We start from the raw sequence: 19,487 nt of genomic DNA, 5'->3' as shown, positions 1-19,487 counted from the left end.
ATCTACCATCATTCAGCAAATCTGTCAGGTGAACGCCAAAATATAATAAACTATCTCCAAATCCCTGAAGTACATGCTATTGTCCTTATGTTGATTTGCTATTCCATTATCAATCACTTTTCACACATCATGCTATTCAACTCAACTGTGTGACATGTGCATTGCTATAGAAAACAGCTAGGATTTCTCTCCAAATCAAAACCTCAATGAGATACCACCTCACACCAGTCAGAATGGCTAAAATTAACAAGTCAGGAAACGACAGATGTTGGCGGGGATGCGGAGAAAGGGGAACCCTCCTACACTGTTGATGGGAATGCAAGCTGGTGCAACCACTCTGGAAAACAGTATGGAGGTTCCTCAAACAGTTGAAAATAGAGCTACCATATGATCCAGCAATTGCACTACTGGGTATTTACCACAAAGATACAAATGTAGGGATCCGAAGGGGTATGTGCACCCCGATGTTTATAGCAGCAATGTCCACGATAGCCAAACCGTGGAAAGAGCCAAGATGTCCATCGACAGATGAATGGATAAAGAAGATGTGGTATATAAACACAATGGAATATTATGCAGCCATCAAAAGGAATGAGATCTTGCCTTTTGCAACAACGCGGATGGAACTGGAGGGTGTTATGCTGAGTGAAATAAGTCAATCAGAGAAAGACATGTATCATATGACCTCACTGATATGAGGAATTCTTAATCTCAGGAAACAAACTGAGGGTTGCTGGAGTGGTGGGGGGTGGGAGGGATGGGGTGGCTGGGTGATAGACATTGGGGAGAGTATGTGCTATGGTGAGCGCTGTGAATTGTGCAAGACTGTTGAATCACAGATCTGTACTTCTGAAACAAATAATGCAATATATGTTAAGAAAAAAGAAAAAGAAGAAGACAGCAGAAGGGGAAGAATGAAGGGGAGTAAATCAGAGGGGGAGACGAACCATGAGAGACGATGGACTCTGAAAAACAAACTGAGGGTTCTAGAGGGGAGGGGGTGGGGGGATGGGTTAGCCTGGTGATGGGTATTAAGGAGGGCACATTCTGCCTGGAGCACTGGGTGTTATGCACAAACAATGAATCATGGAACACTACATCAAGAACTAATGATGTAATGTATGGTGATTAACATAACAATAAAAAAAGAAAAAAAAAAGAAAAAAAAAAGAAAAAAAGAAAACAGCTAGGATTTCTCTGCTGCAGCCTGGTTCAGGAGCTCTTAATATATCCCTGCTCCATACCATGCTTTATCCTTTGATGAAACACTGAGATAAAACAGGACAGGTATTTTGATTTTACAGGTTAAAAAACAGATGCAAAAATGCTGTTACTTGACCAGGGTCAAACAGAAAGTGATGGCACTCTGCCTAGAACCCCAAAGAGCTAACTCCTACTCCAGCCTTTCCCACCACACTGCTATTTTGCACCATTATCACTCTTCCTTCTTGGTGCGCTTTAAAAAGCATGAATGTAAGCATTAAAAAAAAAAAAAGCCTGGATGAGGAATTCAGGGCTCTGGTTTATGTTCAAAGCCAGTTTATTTGTCCTGAATCCTTGAATGACACAGCCTTTCAAATCAAAGTATCCATTATGTGGAGAATATTAAAATAGAGACTTCAGGATATGACCAAGAAACAGGTAGTTTAAGCATGTCTTCAAATATGGCATTTCTATATCTTAATTCTTCTACTAGGCTAAAAATAGATACTTAAACTACGACCTACAATCAGTTATATATGTTACTGTATAATCTTATCCAAGTATGAGAACTGTAGTAACTGAGTTTCTTTGAATCATGCATCTTTAGTACTTTAAGAACACTATTGTACAGACAACTATGCATATTAAATTAATTTCAACTAGAAATTATCTTGTTGCAAAAATATTATAAAGTTTGTTACATTAAAATCGAATGCTACATAATAAGGATAATTCATATTTTGGATTATACTGAGAATACAACTGCTTAATGCATTATAATTATCCCCAACATTTGTAAAAGAATGAGCTATTAATAATACCAGATAACTAAAGCTCCTTTTAGTCTTAAGGGCTCCTCCTAAATATTAAAATTGAAAACAAACAATACACTTCATCAGAGGAATATCTGGCTACCTTTTTAATTAAATTACTTCATGAAATAGGAAATGCAAAGACTAAATAAGTAGCTTTGTGTTTTAAGAGTATGTGCTCTAGACTCAGACAGCTTGGGTAAATGTGTGACCTTATGTAAATTACTTCATTCTCCCTGTGCCTCAGTTTCAACATCTGCAAAATGAGGATAATAATAGCATCTACCCTGTGGAGTTTTGAAAGGATTGTATGGAAGTATGTACGTAAAATGCTCATAAGAGTAGGGGACACATAGTAAATATTTCATAAATGTTAGCTACTACTACCACTATTATTATTAGCTCCCAATTTACTCACTGATCATGGCTTTCATTCTATATTTTTATAAAATTTAAGGGGAAAATGCTATCTATAGGATTTGTAATTCTTATTTCAAACACTTATTGCACATCAGTAATATACCAGGTACTATGTTAGACAAGGAGTTGCAAACACCATGGACTTTTGGTCAATGAGCAAGTTATATAACAAAATTTTTATAGGAATATAAAGGTATCCATTACCTTGAACTCTGATACAGTATGTCACAGTGTGAAAAATAAAGCTATCAACAACAACAATGTAGGTGGTTCTTAATGAACATGAATTCTTTAAATAAAATCATATTTAGTGTCAATGGTTGAGATTGCTGTTCAGTGTAACTAAAATTCTTCCAGAGGTTTAATCAACTACTTGGGAAGCACAAAAGACTGGAAAAGAGCATGGTAATCTGGGTCTGATTCCTGGATTTTACAGCCCTGCTCAACTTGGCACACAGTAGATGCTCAATAAAGATTTGTCTTGCCTAAAATACTATGACAAAGTACTCCAGGTAACACTGATTCAGAGAAGAGACTGCCACCTAGTGGAAAATTAGGCTCATCACCTGGGATTATCAATGCTGAGAACTTCCCAAATTAACACTTGATCCTATTTAAAATACTACATGTATATTCATTGTGTGTCAGTATTCAGGCTAAGTACTGGTAATAAAAAGATGAATAAGCCTCCATCTCTACTGCCTTCAAAGTACAGATAATACAACGAAATCACATACTCCACAGAGAGGCATAAAGTAAATGGTATTGCAGAAAAAAAAGAAAAAGCCTTGCTTATTAGACAATCAAAAGCTAGTATTTCAGGAAATTTGTTAAAAAGGTTAGTGTAGCAAGTAAGAGCACAGTCTCCAAGTCCAGACTGTATGGATCCAAGTTCTGGCTCATGTAAAATGAGGATAATTATAGGACCTAATTCTTAAGATTATTGTGAAAAATGATATGTAAAAATGTAAAGTGCTTAAAACAGTACCAGAAACAAAGAAAGTGTTTTGAAAGTATTAGTTATGATTATCACTACATTTAGAACAGGATCCAAGAGATGAGGTAGTGGAGGTAGACAAATATTAATAACAGAACATTAACTGCTTAAGTCTAGCTTCATAAATTTAATTCAGCAGAAGCCGTTTCTTCTGACTAGCACTCTGTTATTATGGGAATCCTAAAAGTACATTATTTGTGGTACTCTGTGACTAAATTTTGTATTACTAGATGATTAACCCTTTCAACATCAGGCAAATAAAACTGCCTTCTGAAAGTAAAAATTGTATTTCTTACCAAAAAAAGCAAAAAGTCAGTAGAATGAAAGACCCAAAAGACCACAACCTGAACATATGCTTAACAGGGAAAGATGCTTGCTGACTCTTCACAGATTTTGCTAGAACTGAAAGATAGATGATACATTTAGCTACCATTGTGGTCTCATTCGCAGCTTATTTAACTTACAAAAAAACAAAAAATGAGTTTGCTCCATTTTCCTTGAAAAATACCTAAATGTATGAGCAGCTCTGATAAATACTATTTAAAAATCATGTAACTGTTCTGTATCTTTCAAATTTTATACCACTAAAAACACTTATGTAAACTTTCTTTTCTTTTTTTTTAATTTTTTTTTTTTAAGATTTTATTTATTTGAGAGAGAGAATATGAGAGAGAGAGCACATGAGAGCGGGGAGGGTCAGAGGGAGAAGCAGACTCCCCGCCGAGCAGGGACCCCGATGCGGGACTCGATCCAGGGGCTCCAGGATCATGACCTGAGCCGAAGGCAGTCGCTTAACCGACTGAGCCACCCAGGCACCCTGTAAACTTTATTTTCAAGCCAAGAAAGTTTGGGCAAAATATTCCTGCATGAAAAATAAGTAAGATATAAGGCAAACCTCTCACAAGTTAATAATAAATATTGTAAGTTTTAATGAAAAATCTAAATACTATTGACTTGATGATTATGGCTTGCATTTAAGGAGTAAAATACTTCAGAGTCTAAAACAACTTTTTGTTTTCTTATGACTATATACCATACACAAGAACTGTGCTAAATCTTGGATTGCTTGGGATTATGTAACTTCTTCCTAAACTTCCTCATTTTAAAAATAGGCAGCAAAGAGTTAGGAAAATGTGTTGAAACATTTTGAATTTTGTTTGTAAAGGTGTTAGTATACTGAAAATTGTGTTCTAAAATCATGGCACAAAATAATTTTAATTTCATGTGTATTATTTGAACATTTTAATTTCTGAAACACTTTGAATTCCTTCCTTTTCTACATTAATACAGTACAGATATAATGTCCTTAACTTCATGCATTTATTTTCTAATACAACTGACCCAGAAAGATACACATTCTAATTAAAAAAAAAAAAAAAAAGGCTGCCAACAGAATGAATAAAGAGGTGGAAAAAAACTTTTTCAATTCCCTTTCACATAGAGGTGCTTACCAGCATATTAAAACCTCAGTTCCCATAAAATCAAGCATGTATGGGTTAAATGAGCATGGTAACCACCCATTTTACCTTTTTCCTTGTTTTATTATAGTCGTTATCAATTTACAAAGTACTTTCACAGTCCCTGCCTCACTGTAACCTCAAAAATGGCCCCGAGGTAGCACAGGTGTGGACGGTAGCGGTGCCACTTACCAGATGAGGAAATGGAGCTTCAGAAAGGCAACAGGCTTGCAAAAGGTCACTACAGAAACAGAATTGAACCTAAAACCTCTGCTTTTGAACTCCTAAAAACGCTTTGCTCTTTCTGCTTATGCTTCTAGAATGGACTTCTTGGTCTAAATGCCTACTGTCTAAAAACCAAACTGGCAAACCCAACTGGGCTAAAGATGGAAAGCCTTGATCAATGACAGAAAAAATACTGAAGAAAGAAAGATAAAGAGTGGAACTTCCACTTGCCTTTGTAGTGAAAATTTCAAAAGCCTACAAAGCACATTAGGAATTGAATGGAGACTGTTGTGAAAGCTATAAAGGTTCTGAGGAAATAACCGTGCGGCCTCCTTCTGTACACCAGGCCCAGTGATGCGGATGCAGCGCCTAGTGTGACTCCCTGTCACGTGAACAGTGAGAGTACACACAAAGAACGGCCTGTTTCAGGACACATGTTTGAACTAGACACCAGGTTTGAATATGTAAGAGAAATATGGTATTTTTTCTTGGTAAAATTTTTCAAAATAAATCTAAATTTTACATATTTTTTTCTAATATAATTTGCCTGGAAGAGCATAATAAAATCCATACAATGATCAACAATTTCAGGTTTAGAACTTAACTGTCTAATGTTCCACAAATAAGTGAAACCATATGATCACTGACTTTCTCTGCTTGACTTATTTTGCTTAGCATCATCTCCTCCAGTCCCATCCATGTTGATGTAAAAGTTGGGTATTCATCTTTTCTGATGGCTGAGTAATATTCTATTGTATATATGGACCACATCTTCTTTATCCATTCATCTTTTGAAGGGCATCTCGGCTCTTTCCACAGTTTGGCTATTGTGGACATTGCTGTTATGAACATTGGGGTGCATATGGAATAGCATGGAGGACATTAGAAGGAGGAAGGGAAAAATGAAGGGGGGGGAATCGGAGGAAGAGATGAACCATGAGAGACTATGGACTCTGAGAAACAAACAGGGTTGTAGAGGGGAGGGGGGGAGGGGGGATGGGTTAGCCCGGTGATGGGTATTAAGGAGGGCATGTACTGCATGGAGCACTGGGTGTTATACGAAAACAATGGATCGTGGAACACTACATCAAAAACTAATGATGTACTGTATGGTGACTAACATAATAAAATTTAAAAAATTAAAAAAAAGAACTTAACTATCTAATAATTTAGCACTTCTCACAACCATTAACCAGTATCCAATTAACTGCTAACCAATATCTGTATTAACACAATAACCACTCACATTTCATTTCAATTTAAGACTCTCTGCCAAATAATCCCACATTAATGTTATCTACATATATGTGTGTGTGTATATATATATGTATTTGTATATTTAGGCATTTAAGATACTGTATGTAAGCCATCCTAGCTTAGCAAAAACACTGAATGATGATACATGACATCCTAAACAAATCAGAGACTAATGACCATTTATTTTTGAACAAGATTTAATACTAAAGAAAATGAACTGCAGTTTTGGGAGTGACAGCACCATGAGTACATACAGTGCAGAACAATGAAATCCTAATTTCAGGACAGAAATTAAATAATTAAGGAAATGTTTAAAAATAGCATAAATCCAAATACTTCTAAGAATATCATCTTATTCCTGAAAAAAATGTGTCCAGAGTCTTTATTTCCTTATTTTTTCTCAGAAAGACAGAATAGTGTAATTTTAGGGTAGAAAAAGACTTTAAATTTCTAATTCCAGATCTTATTTTCACTGACATTTGATGTTTTTACCTTCCTTTTAGGCCAAGAAATTCTTAAAACTATAGCTTATTACAGCTATGAACTTTAAAAAAACATGGAATAAGAAACTAAATATTCAACAGAAAACATTAAAGATCCCTACACTTCCTAAAAGTTGTTTACCTTTTAAATTTAGTTAACACATTCCCAAACAATTTTTAGGTGAATTTTATTTATTTAAATTTAGAAAGAAAGTGATGATTACCTTTCTGTGATTCCAACAAAAGGGCACAACCATTTATGTGTACCTTTGCTGATATTTAAACTCCATAATAATAGTGCTTATGGAAAAATAAAATGTTATAACATAATCTATTTAATCTGTTTCTTAAAATATATTCAAGAGAACTTTATTAATACAAAGGTTGATAGTTTTCACAAAGCTCATGATTCCTGGTTTAGTCTAAAAGTAAAGGTTACTTAAAATATTCTTTTCTTATCAGCAGTGAACTTACCATGGAAATCATAAATATATAGAAGAATTGGCTCATTCTGCCCAAATGCACAAAATGCAACCATATTTTCAAGTGGGTGATAAGAAATGTCTCGAATGGGTGATTTGAATGGCAGGTCAGAATACACTGCTACTTGTTCTCCTAAATAAGAAAAGACATGCAATAATTTGTACTTTCTCAAATATCCCTCATTAGATTATTCTTTAACTTATTAAAAACAGTTATAGTAATAACAAAGCTCGCATTATTACATGAAAACCCTGATTACTTAAAAATAGTTGAGTAACTCATATTAAATAATTATTTTTCATCCTGTTGGACCTCCTCTACTTCTCATCCCAACCTCTTCAATGAAGTTTTCAAGGCACCAAAAAAAAAAAAAAAAAAAAAGAGCTTAGCAGGAGAGAAGTACCTGACTCTGAGATCTGACAGCTGAGCAAATGCCAACTAATAACAACTCAGGGAGAACTCTGGGAGGAACTGCAGGCTCTAAAACTGAAGACACTGGTTGAAGGAGGTTTGGTGGGGAATTCATTTTTCTATTTTTTTTCCAGAGACTGAGGTACCACCTGCTTTAAAGATACATATGATTATTAATGGCTAAAAGAGGCCTACAGCAGAGGTCTAAGGAACCTATGAAAACCGGAACTCAAAAATCAAAGAACCAAGATCAAATTATTGAAGTAGAAAAGAGATTTAACACTTCCAAACTGATGCTAAAGTATCAAAACACAGTAAGAAAAAAAAAAAAAAAAACCCTAAGCGAACCAACTAGTCAAAACGCTTAAAGGAAAGATGGAGACAATGTACAATTAAGGAGAGCACGTGCTGTGATGAGCACCAGGTGTGATGGACTGCTAAATTCTACACCTGAAACTAATATTACACTGTACGTTAACTAACTGGAATTTAAATAAAAACCTAGGGGAAAAAATCAAGAGAATAAACACAGTGAACCAAATACTACTGATTAGAGATATTTTATATTTTATAAAATTCTCTCAATTTATTGCTAAAAAGTGTTTATGTGGTTTTAGCTTTTCTTTTGAAAAGCAAAGGTGAGGCACAAAGGAACTTCCCAATGTACTGATTTATTGTATTGAGAAAACATGAATTACAGTAATTGAGGTAAATTGCTTTTGCTTTTCTTTTTTAAGAATTTTACTTTTAAGTAATCTCTATACCCAATGTGGACCTTACAACCCCAATGATCAAAAGTCACAAGCTCTATCAACTAAGGCAGTCAGGAGCCCCAGGTAAATTGCTATTAAGTTTCAGACACCAAAACTTTGACAGGAATATGTTTATTTCTAATAAAAAATATATTACAGATATTTAGCCATTTGTATACCCACTTACATTCCAAATTCAGGTTATAAATATTCTGTATTTTGCATTACAATCTTAATTAAGCACTTCTCTTAATAGAGCATAGGAAATATAGTCAATAATACCATAATAACTTTGTATGGTGACACATGGTAACTATACTTACCGTTGTGAGCATTTTGAAATGTATATAATTGTTGAATCATCATGTTTGTTGTACACCTGAAACTAATATTGTATGTCAACCACAATAAAAAATACTTCTCTTAAGATTGCTAATACCTTATTATAGGCAAGGAAAGAATAAACCTTGAATTATGTGAAATTCTAAATCCATGAAGATATCAAAACAATAAAAACAGAATTTAATATGAATTTAGACTGCAGCTGAGTGCCATTATCAGTTCTCCCATTTGGAAAAACATAATTGAGAACCTGAAATCAGAATTTTCTTGAAAATTACTCCATAAAATGGTAGTTTCCACACTTCTTCAAAAATAAAAACAAACACCTCAAATTTTTTAAGATCAATGAAATATTTACCTGTTTCTGGGTTCCAAACATATACTATACCATCTTCACTTCCAGCAAAGAGAAAAGTCCCACATGGTGTCAAAGTACTATGAATCTTTTCCCGATAATTTGCTGCACCTACAAATTTCCTTGCTGCTAATCTACAAACAAAAATGATTTCACAAATGTAACCTATCTTACCCATTGAAAAGATTGGTAGTTAAAAAAACCGTTTCTTTTAAATACTTCATTTGCATTTAACAAACAACTTTTTGAGAATCTGTTACATGGGAGACATTCTATGACGGATGCAGAATGAAGAAGAGAGTGTTCCAGAGCTCAGGGAGTTTATAATTTAGCAGGAGAGAGAAGGAATGCATCAATATGAAACAGAAATTGGATGTAGAAAGTGCCACAAGAGAACAAAATGAGTACTTTGCAGATTTGGATAAAAGTGATTTTTTTTTTAAGATTTTATTTATTTGAGAGAGAGAGAGGGAGAGAGCATGAGTGGGGGGAGGGGCAGAAGGAGAGGGAGAAGCCTACTCCCCGCTGAGCAGGGAGCCCCATAGTCCCCCCAGGACCCTGGGATCATGACCTGAGCCCAAGGCAGACACTTAACTGACTGAGCCACCCAGGCGTCCCAAGTGATTATTTCTAGCTATGAGGAGAGAGTCTATTTTGTGGGAGTAGCATTTGAGTTGGTTACTTAAAAATGTACAAGATTTTTATATTCTTATATTTTTCCCATGTGATAAATTTTTAAAGTCACACAACAAATAGTTGGATCCTTGCAGGAATATTAGACAAAAATATTATTAAATCATCTATTAAATATGGTATATAACCTTCTAGACTTTTTCATTTGTGAATAATAGCTAACATTACTTTTTTAATATATTATTTTTATATTTATTTGAGAGAGAGAGAGCACAAGCAGGGGGAGCAGCAGAGGGAGAGGTAGAAGCAGGCTCCCCACTGGGCAGAGAACCCCATGTGGGGCTCAATTCCAAGACCCCAGGATCATGACCTGAGCTGAAGGCAAGATGCTTAACCAACTGAGCTACCCAGGTGCCCCAATAGCCAACATTATTTTAGTGCTCACTATGTGCCAGGCAAGTACTATTATCATCCCTGGTTTACAGAAAGGACATTACATACAGTGTCCCATTATATGCTTTTTTCCCCCCCATTTAACAATAAATCATGAATAATGGCCCTCTGTGTCAGAAAATATAGATTATGTATTCATTTTAGTAGGTATATATTATATCAGTCTAAACATACCTTAAGAAATCTACTGTGGGACAAGAGTTAGGATGTTTCTAGCTTTCCCTTACTATGAACATGATTTCTATGAACAATCTTGGGTATATATATATTTTCGCTGTTTTATAATTATTTTCACATAAATTCCCAGACCTGAGGTCACTGGCTCAAATGTTTCTGGAGTCCTTGCTATATGGTGTAATGCTTTAAGTACTTTATACGTGTAAACTAATTTATTCCCCACAAAACCCTTATGAATGTGGTATATTATTTCCCCCATTTGAGTGAGGAGGAAAGAGAGGCTCAAAATGGTTAATCAGTTGGTCAGGGACGGACAAGATGTTATTTGACTCTAAGCAGTTAGCCTCTAGAGCCCAAGCAGAATTCTAAGCTGAATACTATACACTACTTAAAAAGAGAATAACCAAATTCTTTAGGCCTGGCCTTCTAAAACCTGGCACTAATCTCTATTTCTGAAAAAATTTTTTTTCAGCACTCCTTATCAAGAAATTAATGTTCCTACAGACTTACCCTGCCTTGATCACAACTTCTATTATCCTTCCTCTGAATTTTATTCCAGGCTTTTCAGGTTTTCCACCCTCCTGACAAACTTCTAATCTTGTCTAAATTCTATCCATCCTTTAAGATCGAGCTCAAAGGCCAGCCTCTGCATAGAGCCTTTAACACAAGGCTGTAGTACAGCCATCCTTACAATTACCTGCTGCCATGAAAGATATAATCCTTTTAAGTACTTATAGTCACTAAAATAATACATATCAAGTACTTGCTATCTCTCAAGCATGAGTACTATGTATAAAAGAAGAATAAGCAGATTCCAGTCCTAGAAGACCTCACATTTTAGCCTAATTAAATGTTTTGTGTTATTTTGGAGGCACTATAACTAGATTATAAACTTCTGACGAACTACTCTGCTAATCATTTTCCCATAGTACTGATGCCAGTATCCTGAAAAGCTCTACATAAACACTGAAGGCCTTAACAGTTAGTCCTACAAGATAATTGCAAAATAAACTAGTATAGATCGCATTTTCCTTTCTAAACACAATAATGAAATCTAATAAAACTAGAGTTCTCATTTGTTTTATTGGTATGCTTAACACCAAAACAAAAATACATCAGAATACTATGCTGATTTTTCCAAAACTCTGTTTCTGTTTTTTACATTAAGGAAATTGCCTTTCCTTATTTAGCAATAAAACAAAATAGGAAAAACAAGGATATATTAATCAAAAGCTGTCTCATTCTGTTATAGTATAATATCGTAGTACTATGCTATAACAATATCATAGAGATAGAAGATATTCTAAGCAGAGGTTTCCTGTTTTTTTTTTTTTTAATTGTGACAACAAAAAGCAACTGACTACATTTCAGCTTCAGAACTATTTACATTTTGAGCCAGAAAATTCTTTGTTGTGGGGGGCTGTCTCATAAACTGTAGGATGCTTAGTAGGATCTCTGGTCTCTATCCACTAAATACTAACACTTAAAAATGCCTCTAGACACTGTAAGATGTCCTCTGAGGGGAAAAACTATCTACATGAGAACCACAGCTGGATTTTATAAGTATGCATTAATTCATTTCTTATTCTATGAGTGCTTAACCTGTCAATACAGAAATATACTTACATTCGGAGATCCATAATTCTCAAAGTACTGTCTTTGGTATGGATTAACAATCGTTTTCCATTGGGATGAACCTCCAAATAACTTATGGGAATCCCCTTAAACTCACTCTCTTTAATTTCCTAAAATGATTAAAAAATATTATAAAATATTATCACTGTACAGTTTGTCTAATATGAAGCCCCTTTTAGAGCACAAAATTAAGTCATTTTCGATTGCAATTTTAGGATCCTTTAAAATGGTTAGCAAAAGGATTCCCAGTAACTTCAGTTATAGGCTGAAAATAAAGTTGATAGTATGTATTTTTTGACTGTTATGTAATGCCACATTTAGTTAGCATTTTTGTAGTGTATTCCCAAATAAGCACTTCCTAAAACACAACTTCTAACTTTGTATTTTTTTGCTTACCATCATACATGAAAAACTTCTAATTTTTATGACTTCAAAAGTTAGTATAGAATTACCTTTCAAGTTTTATTTCAGTCTGAGATTATTTCTTTATGCACTTACTTCCACTTCGTTCTGAAAAAGATAAGTTACTGGCATCTTATTCTAAGATCATTTAATTTAGATTGTAATTTTAGGGATTTTTTTTTTTGAGGAACAAGAATCAAGCTTTTTATTTGTTCATTTCTTGCACTGGAAGTATTCTTCGATGACATCCTTGGCCTGAGACTCTGCCATAGTCTTTAACCACCACACAACTGCAACCAATGGCTTGATGGGGTTCTTCCCGCTCTGTCAGTTTCACAGAGGCCTACCCATTCCCATAGTTTCTTGTCATCAACCTTAATTAGGTTGATTTGGTGTTCAGCACAAAGGGCCTCCACCAACTTGACATATGTAGGCTCATCAGAGCTGGATGCAAGCATGCAAAGATGGGCTTGGCACTCGTCTAAGGCTTTGGCAGCTTTGCAAATTCCACATGCTAGGCCATGGTGGATGAGGGTGGTCTTCAGCACCTCGTGTAAAGCAGTATTAATGACCATTACACCTCCAGCAGCAATGGTTTCCTCGGCCACGGTGGTAGGTTACAGGTGGAATTGAATCTTAAGGGCACTGAGCCTCCAGGATTTTTTTTTTTTTTTTTTTTTGATAGTTATTTAAGGCAGCCTAACAAATGATGTCAAGAAAGACCTACATACTGAAGGAAAATCTGCCTGGATGAGCCTCACATAGGAAAAATTACCAAAGGTTCTTCTTATGTGGATTACTAGAAAAAAGAAAAAAACCTGCAAATGCGAAACTGCTGAGACTGAAGTCCAGAGGGTCCGAAGAAAGCCTGCTTTAACCTTCAGGCAGAATTCTGAATTAGCCTTCTCTTCCTTCAAGGACCCGCTAGTATGTTTTGTCTCCTTCTCTGAGGTCTCCTCTTCGGAGGTGGTTTGGCACCAGCAGAGGTGCAGTCCAAACTGCTACAATCTGAGTCTCAGCAGCTAAGCCCAGGCTACCGCTGACAGGAAGGCCTACTGTTAGCTGCTTTGTAAAAGTTACCGAAAAAAGTCAAACACTGACAGCACAGATGGAGGGGTATAGTGACTGCACTATAACAATCTGGGGGTGGGGATGCACTGCTGGGGGTCTGAGCAACACTCACACAGATGCAAATGTGCAAAATCAAAAAACACAAAACTGTCTAACAAGTGTTAGACATGAATTTGACAAAAATGCCAGAAGATTTAGCATTTATGGTATCTGTTAGTGATTTCCTCTCTATTTTTTCTTACCAAATTCATACTCAAACAAAAAAAAAGCCCTAGTTTTGGAGCCCATGTCCCATGCCAAGGAGCGTGTGCCACAGCACATGGACACGTCATCCTAAGAGACAGATGAGTATAATTTAGCATTCCTCACACTGCTGCCTGAAGAGAACCAGGTAAGAAATCAGAGTCTACAGTTTGTCCTAGGGCATTAGCTACCAAAAGATATTCCAGCTCATTTTCTAACTTTTTATTTTGGACTGTCTTGAGTCACCTCCAGGCTGCAGATTTTGAAGATAAATTTGCCTTTTAGTTACTATATTAAGGTAAAGAAACACATGATTTTTAACATAAATAGCAGACTCTGCACTGTACACTCAAATTACTGGAAAAGGTGCCTTTGGAGTTTTGTCAGTCCCTTAGGTATGTAAGTAATTAGAAAGTTCTTTTCAAAGTGTGTGAAATTAGGCTACCACATGAATCCCAAGCCATCAATCATTAATCTATAGACTAGATGAAAATGACTAAAAATAGAATAAACAGTTTTTAAAATAGATCTGATAGATTCAACAGATTTAACTAAAGTTCATAAAAATTCTTTTTCACTTAGAGTGTCTTTTTTTCAAATGAGGACAACTGTTATAATAGAAGAACAAAAAACTGAAGAACAAAAGTATAGTATATAAGACAAACTATATCAACTTACATAAAACTCAGGTTTAATAATTCATTTTGTATTTTTAAGTAAAAATACTGAATATGCACCAATAAAATTGCTTAATATACCAGCCACCCTAAAAACACTCTACTCCCAAAATGAAAGATCATTCGTTTCTGCCTACTTGGCAAAATTCAAATGAAAACAATTATTGTGAGTAAATGATAGACCCTACTCATAATTACATACTTTTGATTATGTAATTGTAAAAGACAACAAAACATTGAGCACACTGTTTTTAGAGTGATGTTATGGGGTCAAAAAAGAAAATGAACAGCAGAAAACATAAGTTATTACTTATAGATGGTAATATAAAATGTGCTTAATTTTAGCATAATTCCAGTAATGGATCACTGAATGTCGTATCACAAATTAGGGTTCAAAGATAAAGTTTGGCCAAAATGAAAATTTTCACTAGGTTGCTATATCATCAATTAGCCATCAGGAAGACTAGATCATTAGTCAATGATAACTGACTTTGTAGGGAATGAGAAAAACTTAATTTTTTTCAGAAGAGAGAAAGAATGTCCTGATGCCTTATTTCTAAAGTCATGTGGTTCAATTTTTTTCTAATTTTTTAAATTAAACCCCAAGTATGAAATATGATTTTATACCTTATTTATACTCCAGTGGTGCACTGAATGTTGCACATCATTAACTTTGACATAGGTATTCCAAACAACAATCACCCCAGTGCAATCTCCTGAATACATGTGATGACCTATTTAAAAAAATAAAATCACTCACTTATGAATACTACACACAGGTAGAAACAAAATGAAACTGGGAAAACACATCCCAGTATAACAAAGAATCGGAGGGCTATTAAACAGTTTAGTAAAAAGAAAAAAAAAAGTAAATAAAAACCCAAATACAAGTCATAGTCAAATCCCAAGTATCTTTAAATGAATTCTTCACTCTTGTGAATTACTTTGGAAGATGTATTTCCCTTTTATCACTTACAGGAAATTGAATACAAAAAGAAATGAGCATCTCATTGCATCTGTATATGGTCCAAATTCTACAGCCAAACAAATCATCTGAATTATCCAAATCTATAATGTTCACCTTTATTAACCTATATAATCTGCTTTATATTCCTGGAAAAACACCTATATTCTAATATATAATGTTAGCAAAATGCCTGAGACCAGCAGAAACTCAATAAACAATCAGGGAATGAATAAAATGATAAATGACAGGTATTCCAGTTTAACATATATTCTTAGAGTCAAACCATCTTATAGTTGAATGGGACCTAAGAGACCATCAAATTCAACTTTATACTCACTCAGGAATATCTTCCACACCATCATGAACAGATGGTTGTTCAGTAACTATGAACTTAATATTTTACAAAGCAGCTATTCAACTGATGAACTGCTCTATACACTAGAATGTTCTTTCCAATTCTGAACAAAGAATACCTGTCTGTGGTAGCTTTGGTCCCGTCTCTACCTACTGGAGCAACACAGTCTGATTTCTTTTTGTTTCACATATGGATATCTTAGTCAAGTATTTGAAGAAATTCATGTCTTTTATAATCTGAACTACTTCTACTATGATAAAGTTTGCAGACACCTTTCTATCCTTGGTTGACTTTTCCTTAATGTGTTCTAATTTCTCAACATCTTTGTAGTTAAAATGAATATATTAGCAGTATTGTCATTTTGATCTGTATCCTATACTAATTAATTATAGCTGTAGTCTACATATCAGTGTCTGAAATAATGTAAATGTGACTATATACCATTCTCATAAAGGTTTGTGGGGAATAAATTAGTTTATACATGTAAAGTACTTAAAACATTACAGCGCATAGCAAGGACTCCAGAAATGTTTGACTCGGCAACCTCAGGTTTGGGAATTTTTATTAAGAAAATAATTATAAAACAGTGCAACAAAGTTTTGTATATACATGTATGTATGCATGTGTATGTGTGTATCTATACTATTCACAGAAATCATGTTCATGGTAGGAGAAAGCTGGAAACATCCTAAGTACTGCCAACAATAGAATGTTTCTTAAGATACATTCAGACAACTACATAATACATACCTATTAACTGTTAGCTAAATGCAGAGGTGCTCAGTGCACAATGTACACAGTATATGGTGTAAATACAGGTTTCCCCTGCTATCTACCTAATATACTTTTGGTATTTCCCTCTTCTTCCTCATTTTAACCCTTTAACTCAAAAGCCACTTATAAGAAACCTACTGGAAAAAAAAAAGCCTACTGAGGGAGTAATCACCAATCCAATGAAATATATTTATGAAATTTGGTATGACTGGTTGTTACAGCAAAGATTAGTTCAATCTAAACATTTAAGAATTTAATGACTTAAATGACTTTTTAACAAGATTTTATTAATTTGAGAGAGAGAACATGTGCAGCGGGAGGAGCAGAGAAAGATGGACAGGCAGACTCCATGTTGAGTACAGAGCCCAACATGGGGCTCAATCTCATGACCTTGAGATCGTGACCTGAGCCGAAATCAAGAGTCGGACACTTAACCGACTGAGCCACTTAGGTGCCCCCGGAATTTAATGACTTTAAAATTACAAACAAAACTCCCTCACTGCTAAATCTGTGTCCAGGTCTACCATATGATCTGCAAAATACACATAAATCCAAAAATGTACAATCATCAATATACAAAATCCTTCTCAAGCTTAAAAAGATTATCTTAGTGAACAAAAATTATTTTTAAAAATTCTTCATGCAACTAGCCTTCCTTTGGAATATATTCTGACATACCTTCAATATCAAAACAGAGAGAGTTGATGAAACTCCTGTGCGTGTCAAACTGTCGGATCAATATGGCAGGATCCTCTCTCATATCAATCTTCCATATCCGTATCACAGAATCATAGCAGCCTGTAACCACCAGTTCTTTTACAGCAGGATGGAATTTAGCCGTGTAAACAAAAGAAGGATGGGGTAAAACTCTGAAAGTATTGGTATTATTTATTTCATTTTTCCATATCCTGGGAAAGGATAAAAAGTTATATATTGCTTCTGAAAGGCAGAAGTTTCTATAACTTTCTCTAAAAACCAACACAGCCAATGGAACTTAAGTAAGCAATGACAATAACCAATGGTAAACTACGTTTTATAACAATCAAAAATAATGTGATCAAATATTTCATGGCTGGGGTTCTTTACATTTAACAAAGCTATTTATTAGTTATTATCAAGCATAATGGTTAATCTGTCTACTAATTTTAATCTATATTGTAAAATGAAAAATTATATTTGGATATGTTTTTTTAAAAACCTATTTTTGACATTGATTAAACACATATGGAATAGTTGGTAACATACTGCATTTAGTACATTACCCACAAAAAATAAAATATGGAAGAGCTTTAATTATTCCCCATTTAGGTTGTGTATATTGCTTTTGCAAAGTGCTCACTAGTAGAGGTTTAGAGAACAAGATATCTATTAACTTTGTAATTTCCAAGCCTAGATAATGATCATGATCTCAAAGTCTTAAAAGCCATATTGAAATTACTGAGTAATTGATACCTGAGTAAAATAAGATTAAAATAACTATATTTTGATAGAAAACAGACTATCTTACATTAAACACTCAATTTATGTTCAACACTTTTACTATCTCTTCCTCTAAATAACAATTTTTAAAAAGTAGTATTACTGTGATTGCTGCAGTCTTGACAAAAGAGCAAACCCTAAGGGTTAAAACTGTTATGTTAGATACTCCACATTTCTAGTCAGTGTAAAAATAGGCAAAATCTAGCAAAAGAAAGGTGCTAAATGTATGGAACACTGGATTTTAAACAGTTTGATTAAATTATTAGAATTAGAAAAATATATTAATTTTAATAGGGGGATTTATAGTTCATTCTTTTAATTATGACCTAAGAACTAAAGCAAATTAAGTCCTTTTCAAAATTATGGATGAAAGAAAAAAATACAGTTGCCATTCAAGAATAACATTCTATGAGTTTTCTCAGCAGCTGCTTCAAATACAGGATATGATCTTCAATTACTAAGAATCCAAACTAATAATGGAGGAAGTGAAAGAACATGTTTTCAAATGAAAATAAAGCACGTGTGTCCCTGCATAAACATTTTTACCATGGTAATACTTTCAATGAATATATGCTACATGAAATACAGTACTTACTGAAAGAACAAAATCATTAATTTGTGATTAAGATTATTAAAAGAAGATTGTTTAAAAGATAAAAACTTCAGTTGCTTGCTTAAAAATCTTAGCAGTATTATTTGAAATACTATAGAACAGGCAGAAATGAAACAATCATATCTTAAAAGCAGCTCAATTAAAATAGACACAGTATTTTAAAATAAAAATGAAGACTTTTATGTAAAGACCTAACTGGTATCAATGATGGGTTTTAGTCAAGCAAACAACGGTTGAGTCCAAGAACAAAAGAAATGTATAAATGAGTTTGGGGAAAAAACAGGCTGATTACAAAGAATAAGGAAATACACAAATTTGTAAAGACTAGATGAGCACACAAAAAAATTATCAGAATTGGGAAAGAAAAAACATGCAGTTACAACAGTATGTGTGATGAGGGGCAACATGGGGACATATGCGCCTAACTGGGAGCCATTACATGTTGAAAAAGTCTGATTATATGAAGAGCTGTTGGTTAGAGAAAAACACAGATTGTACTGAAGATAACTAAAGAAGATTTCAGTTAACCTACATGGCAAAGAGCTAACCAGTGGGAAACAGTTACTCAGGAGCCACTAACAGTAACCAGGAAGGCAGAAAAAGACCAGGCCAGAAGCTCATGCCTCTGCCACTCAGAGCATTAGCAACTCTAATTATCTTCCTTTGACTTTAGCTTATTCATTTTAAGAAGTCCTTACACGTCTTTCAAAAACCTCACTCTTTTTGGTTCTAGCTACAATGTTTCTCTCTTCACTCAGTTAATTCTACACAAATATTTTTATGATATAAAGAGCCCTCAATCAGTATCAAAG

At 34.4% G+C, this 19,487-nt stretch overlaps 1 protein-coding gene across 19 annotated transcripts in view; it reads right to left on the bottom strand.

The window, feature by feature from the left end:
• Nucleotides 1-19,487, bottom strand: part of AHI1 (Abelson helper integration site 1) — a 229,367-nt gene that overhangs the window by 146,089 nt on the left and 63,791 nt on the right. For all 19 annotated transcript variants that reach the window (XR_003521334.2, XR_003521333.2, XR_003521335.2 and 16 more), the window contains 5 exons: nucleotides 17,262-17,491; nucleotides 15,115-15,221; nucleotides 12,086-12,204; nucleotides 9,200-9,330; nucleotides 7,328-7,468 (listed from right to left, as the gene is read on the bottom strand). Coding sequence is in view for 14 of the 19 variants with exons in the window: in XM_027601494.2 (XP_027457295.1) it covers nucleotides 7,328-7,468; nucleotides 9,200-9,330; nucleotides 12,086-12,204; nucleotides 15,115-15,221; nucleotides 17,262-17,491 (728 nt within the window). In the remaining 5 variants the exon portion in view is untranslated. The remainder of the gene's footprint in view (nucleotides 1-7,327; nucleotides 7,469-9,199; nucleotides 9,331-12,085; nucleotides 12,205-15,114; nucleotides 15,222-17,261; nucleotides 17,492-19,487) is intronic.

The sequence above is a fragment of the Zalophus californianus genome, chromosome 7 (assembly GCF_009762305.2).
Source record: "Zalophus californianus isolate mZalCal1 chromosome 7, mZalCal1.pri.v2, whole genome shotgun sequence".
Classification (NCBI taxonomy): Eukaryota; Metazoa; Chordata; class Mammalia; order Carnivora; family Otariidae; genus Zalophus; species Zalophus californianus.
Note: the sequence above shows the minus strand (reverse complement) of the source record. Positions and strands in the feature narration are given on the sequence as shown.